We start from the raw sequence: 27,396 nt of genomic DNA, 5'->3' as shown, positions 1-27,396 counted from the left end.
GATCACATTTGCAGTTGTGCTGTGTTGTAGTATGATCAGATGAGAAAGAGGGCAGCATTTCTGTATCTTTAATAGTTAGGTTGGAGGAGGAAACATTTCAGCAGGAAAGGCACAGGAACCCTTTCTTCTTTTTCATCTATGTGGCAGGGTTATGGTACAGAACAGTATCAAAAGTAATTAAGATGGACATGTTTTTCAGAAAATCTACAAGAGTAGCTGGGAGAAGCAGAAAGAGAAAGGATTTGAGCTTCATCTTGATGCAATACCATTCTTGACAGCCAAAGCAAAGAGGGACTTGGCAAGCGATGTAAGCATTAATTCAAACAGAACAAATTGATTATATATCTTTATAAGAAGGCCTTAATATCTAGTTTTCAAATTCCTTACAGCCATAGCTTGTAATTCACATGACTTAGGTCCGACATGCATGATTTTTTTAAAAAAAGCATTCTATATGGTGATACTTCTTTGCAAGGTTGTCTGCATTTTTAAGCAGAAGTAAAAAAGTTAATTTCTTGCAGGCTGAAGACATTTGTGAAAGCTCAAAGTGTTTTACAAGTTGTGACTATGCAGTCTAAAGTGGTCATTATTGAGTTTATTGAGGGAAGCTTCCAAGTAAATCATGTTGGTCCTAATATGTGATCTACTGCTTTGTGGAGACCTGAGGGAGATCTCCTCAGCTGCTCTTTGGAATGTACAAATGTATGTGCAGACAGAAGCCTATACCGCCGAGCTCCTGCATTTCTAATTGACGATTATACTGCAGGTTGGCAAAGGAACGAACAGTCCTGGCAAATTTACCCAGAATTAGATCTCACTGACTGAAATCCAGTAATAAGTCGCAATGATGGCAGGCCAATTGAATCAATTAAATTCATGGGGGAATTGACGTCCCAAATACCTCGTGTTTCAGTGGACCTACTGTGGATGCAATGTACTACTGGATTTTAGCTACCATCTTTAGTGGCAGCTTTCTTCCTAGAAATAACCTTATGCTGCAACACTAAGTAACCCCACTGAACTCAGCGAGACCCTGTTAATGCATAGTATAGTACTGCTAATGATATACAATATTAACATGATGATGTAGCTTCAAGTCATACCTGTGATAAAGTTTGAAATGAGAAAAAGGCCTCTTTCCGCAACTATAAAAACTGCATCCTTGTATGAGCACTTTAAAAATTAGGTCATATAACTAGCTCTGTGTTTCTTTTCCTTTGGGACAAACATGTTTTTGCTCTCTCAATAGTCTGTTACATAGAATGTGATGTGTTGTATCACTCCCTAATAGTTTTACCGGGGAACAAAGTACTGTATATATATAAATGATCTCTTTGAACTGCTTTATTCAAATAGGCACTTTTTTTGCCTCAATGTTTTCCCCATTGCCTTTGGACTAGTTATATTTTTTTTATCAGATTTTAAAAATTATCTGTTTCCACCATTTACAGCTAAAGTACAAGGAGAAGTATGAGAAGACAAAAGGGCAGCTGATTGGGGTGAAAGGTGTGAATGAAGACTCCCAGATGGCTCACTCACTCCATGTGTCAAAACTGCAGAGTGATCTGGAGTACAAAAGGACATTTGAGAATGTGAAGAATCAATATCATGTATCCATGGATATGATCAACCTTGTCCATGCCAAGAAAGCTCAGGATCTGGCCACTGATAGGGGCTACAAGACAGTCATGCATCGTTACACAGCGTTGCCTACAGACATGAAAGTAGAATGGGCCAAGTGGGCATATGGCTTGCAGAGCGATGTAAGTTCTGCACTGTATACATTGCATTTGCCCTTGTACAGAAATGGGAAATACTTTTTAGTATGATAACTTCTTGCTGCCTGAGACAATCTAGGAATTGTCTTAAAATAAACAGAAGTTTCTTTTCACCAAGCAATGCCCTTCCCCATTTCCTCCGGCATCGTTGAAGCAGTTTCCACAGAGGTGGTCTCCAAGTTTGATTGTTTAAAATTAGGAAGAATTAATGCACTTTCTTAGTGCATTGTTTATGTTAACCCAGTTCTTGAAGGAATACTTGCATTGCTGCACACCTTTATTATTTCTAGAGAGACATACTTTCCATTTCCTTGCAAGCATCTTGATATGTAGAATAGCCTTGTTTGGTTAAATCGAGGAGCTGAATCTCTGGATAGATATAATGGTTAAACAAGAAATTATATGCCCTGCCAATATTAGATGAGCCATTTTACTAGGGACACTATAGCATAACATTCTATAATTTTTAAAAAGCATGTGTGGAAGTCTTAGTGTCTGGAGACTGTCTTACTTTCTGCACTCATCTTGTCCAAAATTATTACTAGCTGAAACATGGCTATAGTAGGGGAAAAATTTAAAATCCCACTAGTGTGCCTATTATGTGAGCCATTTTTAAAAGCAGAACATGTCAAACTCAACTAAGATAGAAACAAAAGAATTGTTCTTTCCTGCAATTATTTGTTTAAATTTGAGGGACCAATGGACTAAATCTGCTGTTAGCCCAACTGGAGTAGAAATTGTACATATGATTGCGCCAACAGGGCTTAAATATGTGTTGATTTAACAACCCATTCATTCCATGGGTTTACTATGGTTGGGGCCGAAAATTGCTTGATGTTTTGTGTTTCCTTTAACTCAACTATTTATGAAATGTTATATTCAGTCTGGGATTGAGTAAAATGGCTCATTTAATCTTGCAAGTTACAAAGGTAAAACAGCACGTTTTCGTGCTGATGTAACATTTGAAGAGGGGTGTTCTGCTTCATTCCCATGACTGAATGTATAGGTCCCAGATAGTTTTTGTACAGATACATCCATGCACACCATAGAGAAAAATGCATGACTTCTTTCTCCAGATATTATGCCCGGAGTGCAGAAAGTGATTAAGAAGTCATTCACTCATTCCAATTCACTCGTCCCTTTTAATGTCCAAATCCTCACTGAACACAATAGATCTTACTTCCAAGAAAGTGTGCTGAGAAATCTTCCAAAACACTGCTTCACTGTTTTTTTTAATATTCAGGGTCTCTGTAGTGTTGATTTAGATAGAAGACATTTAGCAAACTATAAAAGAGAGGATTTTTTTTTTTAAAAAAGGGCTTTTAAAATGTATTTTCTTTTAAATCTTATAGCAGAAATGTTTGCTGTTAGCATTATCACCCTTCCTTCCCTTAAATCCTCCCACCCTCATTTCTGCTGCAACTGCAAAGCGGTGGATAAAACAAACGCAGTCACTAATTTGGCTCAGCTGGGGTTCTGATGTGTGAATTCTTTAGGTGGCATTTTTAATGTGTGAGCAGCAACAATGGGGCATTTTCTTTTCCTTTTGTCAGAACCGATACAGAGCCGATTTGAACTGGATGAAAGGAGTTGGATGGATCGCCACTGGGTCATTAAATGTGAAGCAGGCTAAGAAGGCAGGAGAACTCATTAGTGAGGTGAGCTTTCGTGACAGCACGTAACAAAAGTTGCCGCATAATGCGTGTAAAAAGTCTGTATAAAATTAAAATAATTTCCACTCAAAGGGGTGGAAAGAAAAAGGCTTCCCACATGAAAGCTCTCAAAACCAGGAATAGGACTCGTAATTAGAGGGAAGTCAGATACCAAACACAAAACAGTGGGAGTCCATATAGCCTTTGCAAAAACAAAGTAAGTGACAAATGATATCATGAATAATAATGACAATCAAACAATGCTCAATTGCTACCCCACTAGCTTTGGGTTTTTTTTTTAATGAAGTGAATTGAAAGAAAGCCATAGAACATATATTTATGGCATCAAGGCCCTACTTTTTACACACTCTCCCTTTCTCTTGCTTTCTGCAACCAAGAACAACAATATAGCTTGTTGATGATTCTCAGCACTATTAACGTGTGTCATCCACAGTGAAAACACCTGGGACCCTACGGTTTCAACCTCTGACAATTATGTTAATCAGATCTCCCTTAACTGTATTTCTGTATGCTCACATGGAAGACAGATAGGGAGGTAAAACTGGTATGATGAGAGAGGTTATTACTGACCGACCATAGTGGGCACATTTATTTCATTCAGCTTCATAGTGCTTCAGAACATCTTTCACCAGACTAGACTAGAATGGGACAAAAGAAAAGAACTTACTACAAGAATCTGTGTCTCCTTCATGCCATTTCAATTGACCTGTCTTAAAATATTGTCCTCCTTGGCTTCAGTTTTTAATGCATGTGCCATGGGTACATCATTTCTAGGATTTCTTTAACAGCATTTGAATGGCAGTTTCTGGAAAATGAGATTCTTATCTTGTATAATTCTTCCATTTTTACTGAGACCACAATATTGGGCAGTTCGTAAGAGATGACCCTCTGTCTGAATTTATTGTTAGTTGATGCTGAGAAAAGTTCTTGCCTACATCATAAAAAACAAATATAAAATTTCAAATAGTGTATGAAAGCATTGCTATTTTACCTACTACAATTGGATGCTTTCCCCCCCTGTTTTTGAAGAATTAATGTAAAATGCTATTTTGTGTTTCAGACCATTTGGAAAAGATGTTCCACTCATGGGACCTTAGGTATTTAGTAAGCAGAAGACTCACTTGAAGTAATTTCCTTAAATTTAACTGGAAATTCTTTACTGTTACATTGGTAAAGATTATTGTTAAATGGAAACAAATATTAATCTGAAGGTTCTTAGAATATAAAGCAGAGAGAAGAGGAATAATAATTATGTTCACAAATTCACTCTAATCTCAAGCAACCTATGATTTTTTTTCTTTCAAATAGCATGAAAGAGCTGCACAAAATTCACAGCTTTGATCTTTTTCTGCTCAACAGAAGAAGTACCGTCAGCATCCATATGCTTTGAAGTTTACCAGTATTAAAGACACTCCTGAGATGATCCAGGCTAGAATTAGTTATAACCAGGCTGTGGATGTAAGTTATAATGTATATACATTATGATTATAAGAGTGGTATCCTCTTTGAACGACCTGATTGAAGCACTGGCTCTCTTTCTCATTCCCTGTCACTGAGATCATTCCCAGGAACCATAAAACTTGTATTTTAATCAGGTGAATCTTACAAAAGCCACTGTTAGTTAAAATGGAAACCTTCCCTCCTCCACTGAGCCCCATGAGAACTGCACATCCAGATGTAGCTGAATTTTCATCTTAACTCATATGGATTTACATGTAATGGTCAGAATCCTGTTGGTTTTTTTTACAAGTGCTTAAGCAAGTGGAATCATGGCTGCTAAATGAAACCAATTAACTTGGTGGCACTCTCGAGCCTGGTCACATGTCTGATTGCGCAACCAGTACGCAAGCAGGCGCATAACCATCACTCTGTTAATTAGCTTCATCTGGCCACAGCAATTTCTTCATTTTTTCTTACAGTCTAAATCCCCCCCCCCCCGAAGATTCTGTCTATTATTTAAAATTTATATTCCATTCAGTAACATAGTTTGCTTCTATCGATGTGGGCATGAATTGAAATTATGGTTTCCTCTGAGGTTATGTTTTCCTGACCCATCAATTAGATTAGTCTTGTGACTGCTGTATGAGCAATCACTTCACTTAATGTGTTTTAAAGCATTGTCATAGACAATAGAAAGTTGTGATCTGTGGGAGAGTCAGGCATAATTCTGCTGGGAGACTGTTTCAAATAGTAGTGCTACAAATGGCACATTGTTGGTACCTATTCCTTGTAGTCTGATGGTGAAAGGATCCAGATTATAAAGTGAAGTGATTCAGTAGGTTTATATATAAGCAGCTGGTTCTTAAGTTATTTTCTTCATTTTATTGTTGACTTCTTGGTTTTCTTCCCCTTTATTAGAAGCAATCTGTGGTCTGTGTAGTGGGATGCCTCAGTCTCCCATTTCAGGCATTGGTGCTCCCTCTGCTCAGAGTATGAGCTACCCCAGTCTGTCTGCACCATGACTAGGTAGATAGCAACTGAGCAGTACAATATTTATTTGTATGTTGCAGAGATTGTATAAGGAGCATGGAGAAAACATCAAACATCACTACACCCAAATAGCAGAACTTCCTGAGATCTTTCAAGCCAAGCAGAATGCTTTGAATATCAGTGAGGTAAGATTTTCTTTCTGGACCCATCTTACAACTCCAATACTTCAAAAACATATGGTTCTTAAGATCTTCATTTATATAGCCGTGATCAGTTTTTACTTTTTAAAATCACAATGTATCCTGAAATTGATCCTGTTGATCTGCTTATGCTTAATGCCAAATCACAAGCAGTGATTGCTTTCAGTGTAGTTCAAGTATGATCCTACTGTGTTTGTATTTTTGTCCCTTCCTTTAACTGCAGTAATGGCAGCATATATTTCTAAGGATGGCATGTTTGGCTTTGCCAAAGGCACTTACTGGATGCCATGGATGTGCAGGGGGTGGGCTGGGGAGGGTTAAGGGTTGAAATGAGACAAAAGTAGATGAAATTAGTATCCTGATGGTTTCCATGGGTGTTAAGTGTCAGCAAACTTCAGCTCTTGACATGGAGAGTGGCATCAAAATTTGCAAGCAGGCTGTGTGCAGATTGGTGATGGTTATATTTCACAGCATCAGCTTTGCATTTTTTAAAAACATTTAATTTGCTGCTCCCATAACTGGTGACAGCAGCAGCAGCAACACCTCTGTCCTTGGTGGCTGCCTGCCATTTTCTTCTCACTTCTATATAAATTGTAATGAAATGGGTGACAATTGATGCAAAATATAGCATCCCCTAGTGTTGGCTGCCATATTTTTGGTTTGTAATTGCAGCCTTCTTCCCCATTCTCCAGGAAATGAAACTGTATTTAGGGTATACATTAAAAAGACGGGATCTTGTTCCTTTCTTTTTTTGGGGGGGACAGGGAAGCAAACAACAAAGATGCTACTAAAAGGCAAGCTGTCTCTTAAAATCTGGGGGGGGGGGAAGGTTTCAATGTAGCTTCCTGCAAACAGGAACATGAAACCATGGATTGTACCCTGATTCTTAACTTTACACACACTGGACTTAATGCAGACTAATTTGGTTGAGTTTGAATTTAATCGTTGTTGAAATAAGTGGAAGTGACACTGGATCATTTCAATTAGAGTTAAGCTCAGCTGATTTAGTCAGGATCCAACCCTCTATCAGCAGTGAAGGGCAGTATGAGATGAGGCCTGTGACCTTAAAGTGATATGTAATTGAACTAAGGCTGTAATTATACTAACATGCTGAATTGGAGGGATTTAGCTTTGATTTGACTTGATTCACAGCCTATTTTACACTTCTGTTTCGATTAGGTGCTTAAATAGATTGTTTTGGTGCACACTTTGGTTTGATCTGTGTCACAGCCACCTTTCCTTTGATCCTGCCTTCTGCTGATCCCCATCTCTCCTTTGATCATTCATTGTAAAGCTGGTTGGGGTGTTTAAAGTGTTGCATGGCACTAGGGGAACGGGACAGTTTTCCAAAGTTCTCCATAACTCCGTGCCAGCCACTGTCACCCACCATCCTTTTGCCAAAGAGTACAACTGATCACACAGGGAGAAGTCCATTCAAATCATTACAACTTGAAAAAATTAGAAGTCCCCAGCGGCAGAAGAAAAAACTCAGTCAGGAAGAAAAAGGGACAGACTGAATTGAACTGCATTGTGTGGTCACTTTAAAAATATGGAATCATCTGTTTTACACTTACAGCAAATTCAACGGTATTTGACCAAATAGTTGCATCCTCAGTCGGTGCCATCCACAATTGGGGAAATGAGAATGAAGGCCAGGTGTCCTATTAGGCAAAAGGAAGGGGCTATTGGACTGTGAGCGCCAGGCATTGAGCTCTGCTTCCCAGTGATGGGCAACTGTGGCGGGTGCAGGGGCCAGTTTCCTGTCTCTGAGGCCCCTCTGGCCTGCAGAGATGATAAAAAAATGCCAACAACACACGCAAAAACCCACAAAACTGGAAGTGGCTAGTCCACTTCTGGTTTTGGAAAAAAAAAATGAGGATGCTCTATGGTACAATGATCCTGTTGAAAAGATAAATGACTATTCCTAGGGGCCTTTAGAAGTCACAATTCACCTTTTCTTTAACAAGGAAATGTCAAGGATAAAAAAAATATAAAGTGGCTGAGGAGGCAGCAAAATAATTCATGTTGTTTTAGGGACAAGATATGGGTCTAGGACCATGCTGTACCCCCCCCCCCCGTACCTAATCCAACTTGCTATCTTGGATATCTGTCCCTTGTCGAAGTAAGAGTGCAATCAGACAATGTTTGTCCTTCAATTTGATCCTTTTCCCAACAACCTGCATGACGTAAGGGCAATCGTAAACCAACCTGCCCCTTATCCATGCCTATCTGCACCTTTTTGGGGTCCCTGTCAGGGGCTACTATTTTTTTGAGTATAGGTATGATCACTCTGTTTTGATTGATTTCTGGCATGTGTGATTGCTGGGACTGACCCAAAACAGATGGCTGGCTGTCACTTTGCTTAAGCTGCTTCGGGTTCTAACCAGCTGTTAGGTAATTGAAAGCTTCCTTCTCCTCCCCTGCAAAGGAGGAAACAGAAAAGGATGTGAAAAATACTCATGAGAACATCAGGCAGAAAATAATGAAGTGAAGATCCTCTGGGATCCTTGGATCCAAACTCATAGACACTGTGAACATAACATACCAGACATAACATGCAATTCCAGGAGATGCCAGAGCTGAAAATAAAGAATTGGAAAAACTAACAAAATACAGAGACCAGGCAATCGAAACATCACACCTGTGAATGAAACACACTTCAGTGGTCTCCATCATCATTGGGGCTTTGGTAACAATATCAAGAAATTTCACACAGATTTATAAGCAGTTGCAGATTTCAGAAATAACATAATCAGAACTGCAGAAAATAACAATATTGTGCCGATATTTAACAGATACTTTTGTTTTAGATTAAAATGTATCTGTTCTATAATACCACTCAGTGTTTTATAGTTTTGATTGACTATCTTTGGTATTTTATTCATCATCATCATCATCATCATCATCATCATCATCATCATCATCATCATCATCATCATCATCATCATCATCATCTGTGGACAGATTATATTTATCACAAAAAATCGGAGGCCATGGATTACTGCAAATACAGGAGGTAGTAGAAGAAAAAAGAAGCCTAAATGATTATATCAATACAAGGAGAGAAAAATTACTGAAAGCAGTAAAAAATTAGAATATTTTGAAAACAACAGAAACAAAGGCTCAATATAAGAATAAACTGAAAATAAATTAAACAGCTGCAAAAATAAACCACTACATGGACAACTCCTGATAAATATTAATGGAAAGCATGATAAGAATTCAACATGGGCATGGCTAAAACTGAGGACCCTTAAGAAAGAAACCAAATGATTGATTTTTCCTGCACAAAAAGAAGCATTCCAACCCAATGTGATGAAAGCTAAGATTCAAGGAATTAGTGCTAGCAGCAAGAGTTGACTCTGCCAAGAAAAAGATTGAAACTCTGTCACACCTCAGCTGTAAATATCCAAAGACTGCACAAAGAGATTACAGAATTAGACATGATAGAGTGGCAAAGTTAGTACGCTGGTCATTATGCAAAAAATATAACTTGCCAGCCTCCAAAAACCCATGGGAACATCAGGTAGAGAAGGTGTCAGAAAATGAGGAAGTCAAGATCTTCTGGGATTTCCGAATCCAAACTGATAGACACCTTGAACACAACACACAGGACATAGTAGAAATAGAAAGAAGAAATGTCTAAATCATTGACATTGCAATTCCAGGGAATGCCAGAGTTGAAAATAAAGAATAGGAAAAACTAACAAAATACAGATATCTGGCAATCGAAACATCTCACCTCTGGAAGAAACACACTTCAGTGGTTCTTGTAGTCATTGGGGCTTTAGAAACAATATCAAGAAATTTCAAACAGTACTACAAGCAGTTACAGATCTCAGAAATCACACCATAAGAACAACAAAAAAACTGCAATACTGTATTAGGAATAGCATACATACTGTGTCAAGATTTAATAGATAGGTTTTCGGTTAAAACTTGTATTTGTTATATAATAACAGTCAGTGTTTTTATAATTTTGACTGTTTCTGGAGTGTAATAATGATGATGATGATGATGATGATGATGATGATGATGATGATGATGATGATGATGATGATGATGATGATGATTTTAATTCCTCTTTCATAGAGGGGGAGACAGGAGGGGACAAGGAAGGATTTATTTTCTTTTTCCCCCTTTCCCTGGAAGAATGAACTAAACAGCCTTCACTTGAGATGTGTGCTTTCCTGCCTCAGCAAGGCTTACTGTAAATGATATACCACACCTCAAAGTTACCCTGTTTAGCTCAATCCAACCCAAACTGTCTAGTTGCACCCTGACACTCAACTGCTGTGGTGCCATTTGATACTTTGCCTTCAGCAGCAAAATGTCTTGTGCTGGCCTCAAAGGGAAGTAATTTAAATTTCATTCTAAGTGTAGGTTCAAGCACACTGTGAGGGAAAGCGCCTCAGATGTCAATAAATGCACATTGGTTTTGTTTGTGTTTCTAAACAGATACACTACAAGGAATCTTGGAGCAAAATGCAAGACGGTGGTTATAAACTGAAACTGGATGCCATTCCTTTCCAGACCGCAAAGGCTTCCACTGACATTATAAGTGATGTAAGTTGAACTAATGGCAATAGGGTCTCATATAAAATGGGAGCAGAAGAATGCTGCTGGAGACAATTTACTTAGACTCTGAGAAGGGAAAGAAAGGAAACATTAAAAAGTTGAAGTGGAAAAGTCTCTAGAAACATATAGTCTCTAGAAACTGCAAATTATGTGAACGAATCATATGATGTTCTTTATAAATATAACTAATGAACAAACTTTTAACCTGTTTTAGGTACGCTAGTGTAGGTTTTAAAGGTCATGTGTACCCCATGTATTATTGTAGCTTAATTTGACCATTGTAATGGGCTGTAAAAGACAATAGCCACCAGCCTTGACAGCCAACATAATGTGACAGGAAGTTGTACACAAAGTGGCATTGCATTGTATTTTCAAAGAAAGTTCTATATGCTTTAAACTCTACAGATTTTACTATTCTTTCTGATCCCCATTCAACTCTCTCGTGATAAAACAAAGTGTAGTTTAGTAGATAGAACTTGAAATCTTAAACCCACAAGCTGCTTCTAACAGAATGTACCTACTTTAATGCTGTTTTGTGAAATTGGCTATTTGATGGCTTCCACACATCTTCCTTTAAAATACTTCCTTGCTGTGAAGACAACGAAAAGTAAAGCAATTACGGACCGTATCTTTCCTACACTTCTCATATCTTTTCTTTGTTTTATTTTCTTCCTCAGTACAAGTACAAGGAGGCATTTGAGAAAACGAAAGGCCAGATGATAGGCTGCTGTGGCTTGGAAGATATAAACATTTCTCACTCAGTACATGCAGCTTTGCTACAGAGTGGTGTAAGTAATACAAGGCATGAGAGAGCCACACATGCTGACAGATTTCTCATAAGCTTCATTTGTCATGAGAAATGAACACTCCAGGTGCTCTGAACGATTAGCATTTTTGCAGTAAATCTGCGACCATAACATAATTTGATTGCACATTTCCATCTCAGTGTTCTGGGTTAACTCCAAAGACCTATGTAATAGGTCCACCATCCTGTTCCAAAAATCCTGTTTTAAAAACTTTTTAAAAAATAAATAAATAAAACTTTCAAAATGTAAATGCAGCAGTCCCATTTTTAAGAACCTCTTCTTATGCAGCAGTTAGCTTTAAGGGAAATATATTTGACTGCTTGTAGAAAGACAGCAAAGAAGGGGCCAGCTTGATTTCCCATTGGAGGAAGTTCGACAGCTTGAGAGCAGCTAGAGAGAAAGCCTTCTCCAGTGTCTTCACCAAACACTTATGAGGATGGTGAGACCAAGAGATGATTTTTAGAAGCCAGGCAGGTTCATAAAGGGAGATGTAGCCTTTCAAGCAGCTTGGGGGAACTCTCAGAAAAGGACCTTGTTGTATTCAAATGCTGTGTGTGTATTTCCCACAGGTATCTGGTTTGTCAGAACAGAATGTGGGGCAAAATAGACCTTTGATTTGATACAGCTTTGTTATTCTTCCTTGGCTTCCTTTTATGAATTTTGTTGTTATTGTTGTTTAGTCGTTAAGTCGTGTCCGACTCTTCATGACCCCATGGACCAGAGCACGCCCGGTCCTCCTATCTTCCACTGCCTCCCGTAGTTTGGTCAAATTTATGTTGGTAGCTTCGATGATGTTGTCCAACCATCTCGTCCTCTGTCATCCCATTCTCCTCTTGCCTTCACTTTTTCCCAACATCAGGGTCTTTTCCAGGGAGATTTCTCTTTGTATGAGATGGCAAAAGTATTGAAGCCTCAGCTTCAGGATCTGTCCTTCCAGTGAGCACTCAGGGTTGATTTTCTTCAGAATGGATAGGTTTGTTCTTGCAGTCGAGGGGACTGTCAAGAGTTTCCTCCAGCACCACAATTCAAAAGCATGAATTCTTTGGCGGTCAGCCTTCTTTATAGTCCAGCTCTCACTTCCATACATCGCTAATGGAAAAACCATAGCTTTGACTATGCGGGTGATGTCTCTGCTTTTTAAGATGTTGTCTAGGTTTGTCATTGCTTTCCTCCCAAGAAGCAGGCATCATGGAGCCCAAGAAGGTAAAATCTGTTACTGCCTCCATATCTTCCCCTTCTGTTTGCCAGGACGTGATGGGACCAGTGGCCATGATCTTTGTTTTTTTGATGTTAAGCTTCAGACCGTTTTTTGCACTCTCCTCTTTCACCCTCATTAAGAGGTTCTTTAATTCCTCCTCACTTTCTGCCATCAGAGTGGTATTATCTGCATATCGGAGGTTGTTGATATTTCTTCCGGCAATCTTGGGATTCATCCAGTCCAGCCTTTCACATGATTTATGAATATAAGAAGCCCCAAAGCAGAAAAAATAAAAGTAATACTTCTTTCTTGAAGTAGTTCCCTAGCCCCTAATAATTGGGGAAAGATTGTCTCTGATCCTGTAGGTTGTATTTAATGATCACAAACAATTACTACTGATATCATCCGTGTGATCTTTCCATGAATTTTTGTGATTCCCTTTTAAAGAAATTGTTGAAACTTATCACCTGATTTTATATTCTTATGTTAGACATGGGATGTCCAGTGGACACCCTTGCAAACTGATGTCCTTGTTCACTTCATTGGGAGAAGAAGCCATTCTGTGTTCAACTGTGTACTGAATGAGTAAAACAAGAACATACAGGTGATTGTTAGTGATTAATCAAGGTCCTTAATCACTAATAAGAATGCCAATTGTGTAAAGCTGTTGTAGTATTCAAACAGCTGTTTCCAGCTGGCAGAAATTATTTTTACTTTAAAAGGTTATACCTTGAAATCCCTCTTCCATGAAAGTGGCTTACAAAATATATTAAATTGGTAAAAATAACAGATTTTCAAAACATCTACAGCAGGCTAAAAAAGCAGCAAAGACAAAACCAGAAATATTTATAGTCAGTAAATCAGATTATGTAAAAGTGGATCAAGTACTGTTTTTTTGCAGAAATGTCTTCAGTTTCTAGTGGAAACAAATAAAGAAGAAATATCATTTAGACTCTTGGAGTAGACCCTTATAAGGTACCATGTCAGCTCTCATGGGGCTAGCTGCTCAGGGAATTACTATCATTTTCTGGGGTTCTGTGTAGGGAGACACATCTTGGGACAAACCATGATGGAGGAAGAGAGTTTGATTTTTTGTCTGAGTAGCTTTACAGCCTAGGTATCCATTTCCCTTAAAAGGCCAATGATTATGCAGAATTAGAAGTAACCTGCAGGTTGTTTTTGTTTTTTTTTTGTTTTTGTTTTGTTTTGTTTTTTTGTTTTTTTTGAGGAAAAGGAAGTGTGAGATTTTCAAGTAGGGGCAATCACAAAATGTTCCCTGGCTGGCTGCATATGGACACAGGTTAAATGTTGCCCATCCCAATTCTATATTTTCTTAAACCAGTGAACATTAAACTAAGCACTTGAAACATAAATGAAATATTTTGAGCCTAACGTGTTCAAGAAAATCTCAGATTGTCTCCCCTAAATGTGTTTTAAGTCTTGACCTTAATCGGTAGTATTTGTTCTTTCTATTTTCTCCATAGATAAATTACAAGAAAGAGTTTGATAATCAGAAGACCCAGTTCCACATACCATTGGACATGGTGAATTTAGTCCATGCTAGAAAAGCCCAATCTTTGGTCAGCGATCAGAAATACAGACAGATGCTTCACAGCTATACTTCTCTTTTTGACGATGTTAGGCTACAATGTGCCAAGAAAGCTTATAAACTGCAGAGTGAGGTAAGTTCTCCGCACATCCCTTTAATGGGCTGGAGTATGTGAGATGAGGCAAACACTACAGGCGTTAATCTGAACATTCAGCTGCTCATGTATGGTTTATGATTGTTTGTCTACCTTCCCTCTTTTATATTTATATTTCTTTAGTATTCAAAAACAAAATGTTCACCCCTGCAAAAACTGCCTTTAATAGTTTTACCATTTGAAATTATTTTTGGGAGATAATTTCCAATCTTATGGAATATTTTCATTGATGTTGTCTATTTGCTCCTCCTCTTCCCCTCCTCCTCTTCTTCTTCTTTATTTAGAGGTGTCTGTTTGTGTGTGAACATGCAAATACAATTTCAGCTGAGTTCAGTGATACCAAAATATTGTTTGGCAGATGTTGCTCTTAACAAATTCATTTGGATGACTCTCCTGCCTTTCATATTCTATGCTGTAAATTAATTTTGATTGGTTTCCTGTAGAATTTATACCGGTCTGATTTGAACTTTATGAGAGGAGTTGGCTGTATGATACCAGGGGCCTTAGAGATTGAAGCAAAGAAGAAAGCTTCTGAACTCATCAGTGAGGTAACAAAAGAGGGTTTTGATTTCTCCACTGCAAACAAGGTTCTGCCAGATGTCTCTCTAAAACTGGGCTGGCAAAGTAACTCCCTGGATTAAGGGTGGGCTTCTTTCCCCATCCTGCCTCTTTATTTGATCACTCAATTCACGTCCTTGGTGAATGGAATGGAGTTCAAGGTTTCGCAGACCTTGCTAACTACTTTCACAAACTTTCTGTTCTGTAATCAGGACCCAAGTGGCTGGTACATTAGGGTGATTCTTTTATAATAGGAAATGTTCCTTTCCAGATGAAAGTCAGTCTGTGTTCGGTTATTAGACGTAGAATCACATTTCTCAAAACCCAGGTGGCTCTACATGGAAGAGAGAATTGCTCCTTCTTCCCATCGTCCTTCTCTCTCTGTCTTTTTTTTCTCCACACGAAAAGGATGGATCTGCAATAAGGCAAAATAAATGCCAAAAGAGACGCTATGATAGCATTTTAAAAATTCATACGTCTATACCATTTGTATATAAAGCATGGTGTAAACTTTTAAAACCCAAAAAGGCTGCGGAGGTGATCATGACCTTAGCATGGTAATAAGGATACCACTGTAGGGGCGGCAGGCTAAAGCTCTCCCGACATAGTATCTATAGGCTCCAGACTTGCAGGATGATGCAAACAGGGTTTTATTGCCTCTTGGGAAGTGGTGCAACCGTGGCAGTAGCAAGAACAACCTCCTCTCAGTCCATTTGTCCACTGGGGGGGGCTCAGTTCCAGTCCCCAGGTCACCGTTCCCCCCCTGCCCCGACAGTCCTGTGCTCCTACTGGGACTGACACATGCAGCGGTCAGAGTGTGGTCAAGAGTCTAAGTGGTGGTCCCCTCCAGCCAGCACTCCCCAAGAAGGATTTATAAAGATAAGCCACAGTCCTCAAGTAGGGTTGGCCAGTCCCTCCGAATGTTGCTGCTGGTGCTGTTGCTGGCCCTTCAGCGCTTTTTCTGGACTGGAGTAGGGGTTGGGTGTCCTGTGGGTTGCTCTGGTCTCTAACTGTGGGTCACTGTGGTGTAGGCTGACAGAGGACCAGATCAAAACCCTGGTCATGAACCAGGTAAAATTGCACCAGGACCCCTGTCATACACCCCCTCAGCAGAGATCTTTGTGGATCTTTCACTGCATCTCCCCAAGTCCCTTCTTCCTCAAACTCTGTGGTACCAGTTCTGGGTTCTTACATCTCTGTGTCTTCTGGCCCAGTTTCTTGCCTCCCCCAACCTCTCCTTCTCCCAACTTTATCCTCCCCAGCTATCTGCAAATGCCCACCCGGCCTCCTCACCCGTGTGACTCTCACCTTCGGTCTTCTCCTCCTCCCTACCCTGGGCATTTGTTCTGCCCCAAAACAAATTTTCTACCAAAGGAAAAGAAAAGAAAGGGAGGATCTTAGAAGCCTCTAGATATGGCAATTCTTCTTTGAAAGGCCTGCCCCTCCCCCCATGTTGTGACACCACCCAGGAATGGTTTCTGGATTTGGACCACTTTCACCTTTGTTTTAAGGGTGGTGGAGCCCACAGTGGCCTCTGGTATACACCTGACTCATTCTGATACTGATTGTTCTTTCTACATGGCTAACAGCAGCTGGGAGAAAATGAGCTGCTTGGAATCACTTGGAATTGGTAGCCTAATTCAGAACACACCTAAAGATTTAGGAGTCTACATGCAATCCCTGAGCATTTATTTATTTAACTTATATGCCGCCCACACTACCCAAAGGTCTCTGGGCAGCTTACAACAATTTAAATGCCTGCCTTTCAGCCTATGAAGACTGAAAGGCAACAGACAACTTAAAACATATTTCTCACATTACTCAGGAAGTGTTGGCATCTCTTTCATTCCTCAACACTTAGCATTTTTATAGACAGCCATGTAGGCGTAAATTTATCTTTGCTTACCTATGACCATCTCTGCCATATTATTGTCATAAGCATCCTCCATAAGCATCCTCCAAAAGAGGCATGATCAGGTGGTGCTTGTATTTATAAGAGTTTGTTGTTGTTATTTTACCGGTTTCATTAAAAAGGTATCTGTCCATCAGTGATGTGGAAGCAGAGGATTACTTTGGCAGGCAGGAAAATACACCTGTCCTTTTGTTGACCCCCGTTGTAAAGTTTGACTTAAGTCCCCAGTAGCACTCGAAATACAGTGTCCTTATCTTATAACATGGCTTAGTTGTTGCATTCCTCTTCCTTTGTGTGTGAATTCAGAGTACATACCGTCAGCAGCCCCATTCCTTCAAGTACACATCGGTGACAGACTCTCCTGGCCTCCTTCATGCAAAATTCAGCAATATGATTGCTAATGAGGTAGGCTCTCTGCTAACATGGATCAGAAGATATGCTGTTTAAAATGCAATGAGCTGGGGAGGGAGTAGAGAAGCACGTTCTGCAAAATATAATACATCAAAAGGGTAGAAAAAAGCATCATCGATTTATCCTTTAGCATAGTTAGATCATTTTTTATTATTCCCGGACAAACATTTAGTATCATTTTGTCAATCAGATTGCTCTTTTAAAACAAAACAACAAACCCCCATAAAAAAAAATCTAGAGTAGCTATTTGATATGAATTCACGCAATGGGCTTTCTTTTTGTACTTGAAAGCAACCATAATGCAAAGAAATGCAAAGAAGGCACATACTAGGAGGATCGTCTTAGGGATGTTTAACATGTATGGTGCTGAATAATTTGTTCGGGAACCCACTTAATGCACTGGAGGCCAAGAATCTTGCTTCTGATTTCTTTTCAAAAACATACAGGTGGCCCTCGCAAATTCACTACACCATTAAAAAAAATAAAATCAAGTCCGTGTCTGGGAGCTGTCATGCCCCAGACTGGGAGATTTTTTACAAAAAAATATTCACGGCATTTTCCAGAATGTTCTTAGAGTTGTCATCAAATGAAGCTCTGAGAAACCAGGGATAAGACTCAATGAGTTCATGTAGCCTCACCTCGCCCTCCTGTTTATTATTGCCAATTTGTAATGTGATGTTCAAGATGGCTTATATTAGTATTTAATGTCAATAATAATCGCACTGGTGGATTGGTAATCCTTCATATTTTAATATTTTAGGGATCCCATGTTAGTTAGTTTAATTAATTTGAATATTTTGATTAATTAAACAATACCCAGATTTATTCTCAAAGGCTTTCACATCCGGGATCCGATGGTTGTTGTAGGTTTTTGGTGTTTTTTTGGCAGAATATAGCCAAACAGTCCGAAAAACCCACAACAACAATACCCAGATTCATTGGGCAGCAAGTTTTTCAAATTACATGAATTTTAATGCAAATACTTATAAAAAGATGAGTTTCTGATCAAATCCATGCTTTTTCTGAAAGAGAAAGGCAAATGCCTTTTTAAAAAAATGACATTTGTTTTAATTGGCCAAGAGCCTCTTCTAGATACTCACCATGTCTTACTGCTTATCTTTGCCCTCCTTAGTAACACAGATTTTATCCTTAAAGTGCTCATTGTGCAACTTGGGTGAAATGGATGTAGCCCTCAGCCGGTGGCGAGAAGCACCACCAAATGGAGGCTTGCATGTCCTCTGTGTAGATCTCCATCAAGGCCACAGAGAGCCCTGTTGGTGTAGATATATCACTGACAATGTTTCCAGTTCTGACAGACTGTAAAACAGGGCTTTCTGGGAGCATATTGGAAATGGCTTTGGATCTTCTGGGTCAAAGTGTTTTCATTCCACAGAGAGGTCCCATAAACCCCACATTTGTATTGATCTGGAGTCAGTTTCATTCTCCCCCACTCCATGCATTAGTTGGATGGAGCCTGGGGTAAAACTACCACTGTTTTGAGCAGAACCTAGCATTTCCTTCCCTTATCCATCACTTCACCCCACATTTACCACAGGATTCCTCTGTTTTTGTCTAAGATCATGTACAGTATGTAGTATATTTGTGAGTCATCTTCTACTCATTGAGGGTTTGATGTGATTTATGGTAAAGGCATACACACAAAAAGTCTAACACTTCCAAACAAAACAGAAAGTGAACCAAAACTAATAAAATTGACCTAGTGTGAAAAACAAGGGAAATTGAAGAGCAAAACCCCTTTGTTTACAACCTGTCTAAAGGTCTGTAATGTCTCATAATTTCATCTGTCTCAAGGTCTGTAGTACAATAGTGTGCATGCATATACACGGAAGGTTTTTGCTCCCATATCCACCAAGTTTACTTCTCTAGGACAAGGTGAGCAAAGTGAGCTTCCCCCAGAGCTGCTTTTGCAGACCCCAGATGCCCCCCAATTGAAGAATATATCTGGGGGAAAAATCATTTCCTGGAAGTAATAGGGACTTGGATGAAGGGTGTAAATTCAGAGGAAGTGCTATACCAATGAGGCAAAAACATTTCTTTAAGATGATCTTGAGGTAGGAGAGACACATTCTGGTATGGAAATATATATTTCTTTAGTTTAGCCATTCTCAGTAGAGGCTGTATAGCCCCCCCCCAGGGGGGGTCTTGGCACATTTGAAGGGGGCACAGATTGAAAACAATTCTTCACACACAAACTTATAAGGTTCATTGTGAGACTCATACAATCCTGATTTAGCCTATATCTCTTTCATATTGTGTTTATGGCCATAGACAAAAAAGGTTGAGAATGGCTGCTTTAGTTCACTTAACAAACCATTGAAATGCATAGCTTGATCAAATTTGAAGGGATATATTATTAACTGTACCTTCCTCCCAACAAAATCTGTCCTAGCGCCTGTACAAGGCAGCAGGGGAGAATGCATTGCATCACTACACAGTAACTTTGGGCCTTCCAGAATTTGAAAGGGCAAGAATGAATGCAATCAATGTCAGTGAGGTAAGTGCTTAGTTCTGTACTACATTTTTTTTACACACACACCCCACTCCTCCAAATCATTAGCTATATGTCTCCTATCACAAACTTCATAGATAGACTGCTGGCTAGAGGCATTTTTAAATTAGTTCTTACACAAAGGTTTTGGGTAGAATCACGTTACTAAATTGGCCTATCTTGTTTGGCATACATTTCAAAAGCAAAATGTGCAAGTTTAGAAATTCTCATCACATTACTTGATGTATGATGGCAAATGCCTATGATGACTTCTTGTTGGTTGTATTTTATGCCAATGGAGTTATAAATATATCAATATATCATATGATTCTGGCCTTCATTGCTGTTTTTTCTGCACTTGGCCGTGTCAAGTAGCTGACTGATGATTATTTGTTTATTAATATTTGTCTGCCCTGTCATCTAGCTCTGGTTTATGAGTTTTTTACACATGTTGCATGTTATATTTGATTGCTGCTAATTTATTTATGTTAGTATCTGGTTATTCATGGGACTGTTTAGCTAAATTCTAATCATAACTGGATAGATGTGTGTCCCAGGAAGCACATGAGGGAATCATAAATAAAAAGAAGTGAGACTGATGGGTTAATAAGAATATTAGTCTAATAAGAGAGGAAGTAGATGTTGAAGAGTCAAAAAGACGAACAGTCTCGCTTTGGACTCGATAGGTGCTGAGGAATGATGCTTGGGGAACACGAGGCCAACAAATACTTTCAATGACATTGATTTATTTATGTATTTCAGTATGTGATAAATTCAGTATTTTTTAAAAAAACACACACACAAGAAAAAAATGCACAATGTGAAACTGAGATGGTCTGAGACTTTGAATGAATAAGTTTGAAATTGACACCCATCAGAAATAGATTGACCAGTTTGTCTCAAACAAAGCTTTGGAAAATTATTTTTCTGGACTATAGCTCCCAGAATCCTTAGGCAGCAGGCAGAGCCAGTGTGGCAGGGGATTCTGGGAGATGTAGTCCAAAAGATTTAATTTCCAAACTTCCAAAATACTGAATTTATCACATACTGGAATAGATTCTGTGACTGGGATTATTTTTGACTAATGTTGCTATCTAAACTTTGTGGTCTCACAGGCTTTCCACAAGGAGAAAGGTGTGTCCTACCCATATAAGGAATTATTTCTCACATTTATTTCATAGTTTGGTTCTTTCTACAACTGATTAAAAAACAAACAAACCTCTAGATACGAAATGCTTTGCAAGTTCTGCAGTGCTTCCTTTTGTTAATTTATTTGCATTTTAAAATTTAACCAAGAAATCTGAAGTTGCCATTTCCACTTCAGGCAAAATACAGGGAATCTTGGCATAATCTCCGTGCTCAAGGCTACAAGCTGACAATGGAAGCAATCCCTTTCCAGACTGCCAAGGCCTCAAGAGAAATTGCCAGTGATGTGAGTTGAATTATGCAGCCTTCCATCTTGCCTAATTTTTGTTAACTTCATGTAATACATTGTCTAAAGCAGATTTTACTGAATTAAAGCAGCCCCATAATCATGTGAGACAAGGATGTGAGACAGAATATATTACTTATGAATGAGAGTCTTTGTGTGAATTAAAAGAGAGAGAGAGAAAAGTCACTGTTAATCAGAAGCCAAGCCATGCTGAAGATCTTGCAGAGGGAATTGCACGAGGAAAAAAAATTCTCTGGATGTTCAATTCCAGTTTACCTAGAGCAAATCCAGCAAATACTTAATGTGTTTATTTTTTTTAATGTTCCATTGAACAACTATGAAGAGAAGTGGAAAGTTGAGCATGCATAACAATACAGGTTTCTGTGAAACAAAATTTTAAAAAGTCTTCTGACCAATGTTCTCTCTAAGCTGTGCACGCACTCACCCAGAGCTCCATTGGAGTTGTGCACAGGCAGCTCACAGCTGTTTTGTTTATTACCCATTTCAAATTAAGCCCTGTCCACCCCCACGCACGTGGAGCAAGACTCCTGCACAGCAAGACAGAAACTTAGAGGGAATGTTGCTTGTCACATGTTTTAGACTAACCCATTTGTTTCAGTGTGAGGTTCAGTATACCATGGAGGGGATGTCAGTTTGACCAACCTTCTGCATCTGGAGGTTCAGATTACCTCAGAGACTTTTGAGATATGGTCCACCTAAAGCTGATTCTCAGTTTTTCTGAAAAAAAGTCTTAAAACTAGGAATTACGATCTCAGGAACAAAGCCTTCCATTTCTACACTTTTTCTCCCAGTTATCTGCAATGCTCTTGTAACCTTTCAGAACTATTTCTTTGCAATCCTTAAGGCACACATCTAGGAGTAAGACCTATCAGTTACGGTAATTCGGTACTTCCTTCTGAACAGATATGTATAGAACCATGCTCTTTAAGGAGTGAAAACCTCATGTTCCAGAATATGGTGGCTGTGAGCCATATAAATTGAGTGATAATGTTGTGAACATGAAAAGAAAGGATGCAATGTCAAAAACAAACACAACACATTGGTGACATAATCAACATCTCTCACACATTTTGAATTTTACATTATAGTTCTCATTTCCATTTTAACTCATTTTCCTTTAATTACTTGGACTTTGCTACCTGTTTTTTTTTTTTTTTACAGGAACCAAAATGCATGATTTCAAGCTGAAAGATGTTTGCTTTTCTCCCACAGCTTCAGTACAGACATAACTTTGTTCAGGAGAAGGGCAAACACATTGGTGCCAAAAGCATTCTTGATGATACCAATCTGCTACACTGCCTGTATGCAGCTAAGTTACAGAGTGAACAGGAATACAAGAGAGGCTCCAGAGATATCATTTCTCACTACCGCCTTCCTTTCGACATGGTCAACCTAGTCCATGCCAGGAAGGCCCAGAACCTAGTGAGTGACCAGGATTACAGGAAGAGACTGCATGACTACACAGTGATCCCTGAGGACTTGAAGATGAAATGGGCCAAGAGAGCTCACCTGTTGCAGAGTGAGGTAAAGAGTAACCTTTCATGAGCCTTAATGCCAATAACACTGTGGGAGGGTGGCTATCTACTTACCTTGTGGCTGCAATGAACAGAATGGCTTATTATGAATAAAAGGGGGTACACTCCTATGTTTACTCAAAACAACAATAAGGCTATTTACTAGGAAAAAAATAGTCTGTATCTTTAGGGTCCTAGTTGCTTATTGAACTCAGGTGATACCTTTTAGACCACTGGTTCTTAACCTTGGGTTACTCAGGAGTTTTGGACTGCATCTCCCAGAAGCCTTCACCACCAGCTGTGCTGACTGGGGTTTCTGGGAGTTGCAGTTCAAAAGCATCTGAGTAACAAAGGTTAAGAACCACTGTTTTAGACTACTAAAAGAGCAGGTGATACCTTTTAGACTACTAAAAAAAAGCAGAAAATAAAAATGCTAGCTTTTGACTTAGTATACTAGTCTTCATCAGGCTGTGCACCAAAATATTGTGGGTAGAAATGAGACAAGCCTCAGTCCGGAGATTTGTGGTGTTTCATACACATAGCACTATACGTGTCACACATCTCCTTCCCCTGCTTCCTCTGCTGGATCCTCCACTCACCAGCCAGCACACACTCCTCTCCTCCTCCTCTTTGACTGTTCAACCAGTCTCTGGCAGGAGCACAGGCTTTCTTGCCCTGCCTCCTTGCCTAATCTCCCACTAAGACAAGGAGTCAGGACAGGCAAACCAGGTTGGTGAGTGGGTCATTGGCTGGGGAGGCAGGGGAAGGGAATGCATGTCACCTGTGTATGAACTGGCATGAACCTCCAAACCAAAGTTCCTGCCCATCTCTAATTGTAGATAGCAAAGAGAGAAAAAAATAAAGTTGCAAAAGTCATTGCATTTGTCCATTCCAAGTCTGTTTCTTGAAAGGGATTTCCAAAATGCAAGTGGTAAACACAAGACAGGTGTGTAGGTTTCAGATTTCATGCTGATGGGCATTGGTTGAATCTCTTTCAACATTCCAACCATACTGCTTCCATGTTTTCAGAATCTTCCCCACTCCCATTTCCTTCTTTAGAAACTTATGGCTTCTATTTGACTTGGGAATGAGATTACACAAAGAAGTGGCAAACCCACTATCAGAAAATTGTGAATAAAATTTAGGTTGCCTACCATGTGAAGCCAATTGCAGCCAAATTAATAGTATTACCTAGGGATTGGAAGCAGATGGTTTTTTTTTTCAGTCTGCAGTTCTGTTTGGCTGATGTAAAGTATCCATGTTGTCTTCTAAGTAGTGCTGTGGCACTTGACAGTATCCTCAATAATACAGAAAAAACAAAACTTTGTAGTCCTTATACAATGCAGGCGATATTAAAAGTTAGCTCTGGGACATTATTACATTTTAAACTAGAAGCAGAAGCTTGTCTAGAGAAACAAATATATCACGAAATGCTATCGTTTGAAGCCCAGGGTCAACTGAAAGTAGAAGTATGCTCATCCTTTTTTTTCTTCCTATACGTACTGTATAACATTCCAAACCATCATTGCAAAATGGAACATGGAAGAGTTCTACACTCAGCATGCCTTACCTCTTTTGTGACAGTAAATGAGAAAACTAAGGAATCCTTGCTGGGTTTTCCTGTAACAACAGCAAATGTATCAAATGCCTTGCTTCTGTTTTTTTGTAGCGAGACAAAGGCAATGCACAGTGCAGATCAGAAAATCTCAAAGAGTAAAGTCATCCAGTAATGTGCAGCTTAGTTATTGTGCTAAGAATCTGTTTTAATAGAGGCAAGGCCATTTTGATTGCCAAACAGTGTTACTCAAAAACAACCCACTAGGGAGGGTTAGCTGAAATTTAAATGAGAAACTGAAAATACCAGTATTTCAATTACCATGTTCCATTTTGCAATGATGGTTTGGAATGTTATTCAGTATAGGAAGAAAAAAAAAGGATATGAAAATACCAGTACCAATCTTGAAAGAAAATGGTTGGTTCCATTCATGTGGTTTTTTTATTTGGAAAGAGTTCAGGCTATGGTGACTAAAATACTAGTCCTCAAAAAGGTTTTTCAAAAGGGAGAAACAATAATTTTTTATCACACTGAGTGTGCATGGAACAGGCATCCCAGCAAGAACTTTACAAATTGTTGCAGTTCCATGGGTGGGGAAGGGAGATATTTGGATAACTTAGGGCTATTATTAAATATTACAGAAAAAGAGTCAAAAAGCAGGTTTTCTTTAAACTGGTTTTTAGACGTATTTCTGCATTACAAAAGAAAAAAGTAGTTGTGTTTGTCCCAGCCCTGAGTGCTTTCAGTAAACATTCTCTCAGGATTTCTGAGACTACGCTCCTGACACAAGTTTCAAAGGGAAATCAGCTTCGCCTCAAGTCTGAACCTGTCAATCAGAAACAAATGGAATGTTTAACTCCTTCCTGGCCAAACAAAGATTTGTGGTTGCAAATGCATTCTGTGTCTGGTTATAAAAATAGTTTAAAAAATATTTTTAAAAGAATAGAAAACAAATATTCAGAAGCTAATTCATTTAAGTTGGGAAATTACTTTTTGTTTGTTTTTTCTTTTTGTTTTTTTTTGCTTGGTGGCTGGGAAAGGTCTGACTCGATGCTAGCCAGGCTTTGATGCCTATATCCGGTCACAGTCTCAACTATTTCACCCATCTTGTCACTATACAATTGTTTGGTAATTAAAAACAAATCCAAAGATATTATGTGCCATCAAGTCTTTAACTCATATAATTACCTTCTAATATATGGTGACTATATTAATAAATAAACTCTGAAATATCCTATCATTAACAGCACTGCTCAGCTCTTATAAACCAACAGCACATCATGTTATATTGTTTTCTCTTCCTAGTGCCTTCCCTACCCTAGCAATATTGACTTTTCCAGTAAGTTCTGCTCAGGTCTTGCAAACAGTCATAGCTTACTTTATTGAGACAATTTGTCTCAAGTAGTTTTATTACTTTCTGTTTGCAAGCAGATTATTTTAGTTGTAGGAGTCTTTATATGATGCATTATTTAATTCTAAAAGTAATGGATGAATGCAGAAGAGTTTGGCTGAATGTGCTCATTTACACGTAGAAAATAGGAAAAGATATTAATAAAATCAGGGAGCCTTATCTAAAAACCCGATAACATCTAAGGATTTCTTTGTTTTGTTTTTATTTGACAGTCTCGCTATAAATCAGATCTGAACTTCATGAAGGGGGTTGGCTGGGTGGCTCTGAGATCCCCACAGATAGAAAATGTAAAGAAGGCTGGAGAACTCATCAGTGAGGTACTGATAAATCTTTCATGGGATGGTACGTCTGTAAGAATTGTTTACTATCAAGGCTCCTTGTTACATGACACTTATGGATGTAGCTTAGCATTTCCTTTTGATGTGTGAGCCTGTTTATACAATGGGCGAACACTACCAAAGAGCAGTGCACAAGATAGGAGTCCACCTGTGACATTCTGCTGCATGTTTTCTACCCTGAGCAAGAGTCCCTAAACAACAGAAACACTGAGCAACAAATAAAATCAGCAAGTATAACAGTGGAATGCTAACCAGGTGGTACAAAGTTTTAAAAACTGGATACATGAAACTGACAGCAAAACTGAGAGTGGTTTATCCTGATCAGCATCACTCGTTAATAAAGGAAACAGCCCAGTCCATAGTTTAGAGATCCATAAATAACAGAATGTGACATTTTTTGAGTATAATGTCTGTTAGCCGAGAGAAGGAACGTCTTTTTTGTGTGTATCACTGTCATAATATATTTGAATCATACTGGTCAGTTTTACAGTTATGACAAGCACAGAAAAAAAAGAGCTTTTCCTGTTTATGTGGTCCTACATACACATAGACAAAACCTACTGGAGAATATCTGGATCTAAGGAAAAATAAATACATTTCTGTCACACATGACATTTCATCTACTTAGGCACATAACCACTCCCTTCTTATTCTCTCTCAATGATAATTAAGTCATTTTTAAAAAGACCCCAGTCTAAAACAATACAGTATACAACACATGTATTTACTTCATATAGAGAAAATGTTCTTTCTCTGCCTGCTGTCACTCCCATTAAATTGTCTTCAGCTCAGTTTATAACTGCAGTCTTTATTGATTTGTTTCCCCATTTGCAGACAAAATATCGGCAGAAACCAGATAGTCAGAAGTTCACCACAGTGACTGACTCTCTGGACTTCATCCATGCTAGGAACAGCTACATTCAATGCAATGAGGTAAAGTATAGATTTGATTGGTTATCCATGGATGTTCCTCAACCCTGTCAAATACTGTTCAAAATCATGGCACTGGGGGGAAGTTGGTTTAGCTGTCAGCAGTTCATGTTAGCAGATAGCTGACAAATCCTAGGCAGTCCTATCATTAGGCACAGTTAGAAAGCCAACTTAGACAATGGATACTGGCAGGTGAGGACCAGTGATGTGGTGGGTGCAACTGTGTGTGCTATGCCTTCTGCCTTCCTCCTTTCTCAAACTATCCTGCTGCACTTAAGGTGAAATGGAAAAGTCTGGTCTGTCATAATCATTGAAGTAAGATTTACTGTCACTGTGTTTGCTTTTGTTGAGACACTTTTTCTATGTACGTAAACGAACAAGATATCTGCCAGTGCTTTCTGTTGTGTTACATTATATGACACTGCAGTAAAAATTCTAG

The 27,396-nt window shown here is 38.9% G+C and overlaps 2 protein-coding genes across 6 annotated transcripts in view; one reads left to right on the top strand and one right to left on the bottom strand.

The window, feature by feature from the left end:
• NRAP (nebulin related anchoring protein) overlaps positions 1-27,396 on the top strand; it is a 76,030-nt gene that overhangs the window by 35,801 nt on the left and 12,833 nt on the right. For all 3 annotated transcript variants that reach the window (XM_020779900.3, XM_072995530.2, XM_078389560.1), the window contains 15 exons: positions 200-307; positions 1,452-1,763; positions 3,332-3,436; positions 4,811-4,909; positions 5,962-6,066; positions 10,540-10,647; positions 11,337-11,447; positions 14,148-14,345; positions 14,810-14,914; positions 17,143-17,241; positions 19,658-19,762; positions 21,081-21,188; positions 22,422-22,733; positions 25,902-26,006; positions 26,862-26,960. In XM_020779900.3, coding sequence (XP_020635559.3) covers positions 200-307; positions 1,452-1,763; positions 3,332-3,436; positions 4,811-4,909; positions 5,962-6,066; positions 10,540-10,647; positions 11,337-11,447; positions 14,148-14,345; positions 14,810-14,914; positions 17,143-17,241; positions 19,658-19,762; positions 21,081-21,188; positions 22,422-22,733; positions 25,902-26,006; positions 26,862-26,960 — 2,079 coding nt within the window. The remainder of the gene's footprint in view (positions 1-199; positions 308-1,451; positions 1,764-3,331; positions 3,437-4,810; positions 4,910-5,961; positions 6,067-10,539; positions 10,648-11,336; positions 11,448-14,147; positions 14,346-14,809; positions 14,915-17,142; positions 17,242-19,657; positions 19,763-21,080; positions 21,189-22,421; positions 22,734-25,901; positions 26,007-26,861; positions 26,961-27,396) is intronic.
• Positions 3,270-27,396, bottom strand: part of HABP2 (hyaluronan binding protein 2) — an 82,548-nt gene continuing 58,421 nt past the window's right edge. Inside the window, exons 14-16 of one of the 3 annotated variants that reach the window (XR_012085615.2) lie at positions 17,152-17,320; positions 16,205-16,289; positions 3,270-15,339 (exon numbers count right to left, since the gene is read on the bottom strand). The gene's annotated coding sequence lies outside the window, so the exon portion shown is untranslated. The remainder of the gene's footprint in view (positions 15,340-16,204; positions 16,290-17,151; positions 17,321-27,396) is intronic. The other 2 variants (XR_012085616.2, XR_012085614.2) reach the window with 2 other exon arrangements.

This window comes from Pogona vitticeps, chromosome 3 (assembly GCF_051106095.1).
Source record: "Pogona vitticeps strain Pit_001003342236 chromosome 3, PviZW2.1, whole genome shotgun sequence".
Taxonomy (NCBI): Eukaryota; Metazoa; Chordata; class Lepidosauria; order Squamata; family Agamidae; genus Pogona; species Pogona vitticeps.
This window is presented reverse-complemented; position numbering and strand designations above follow the sequence as displayed.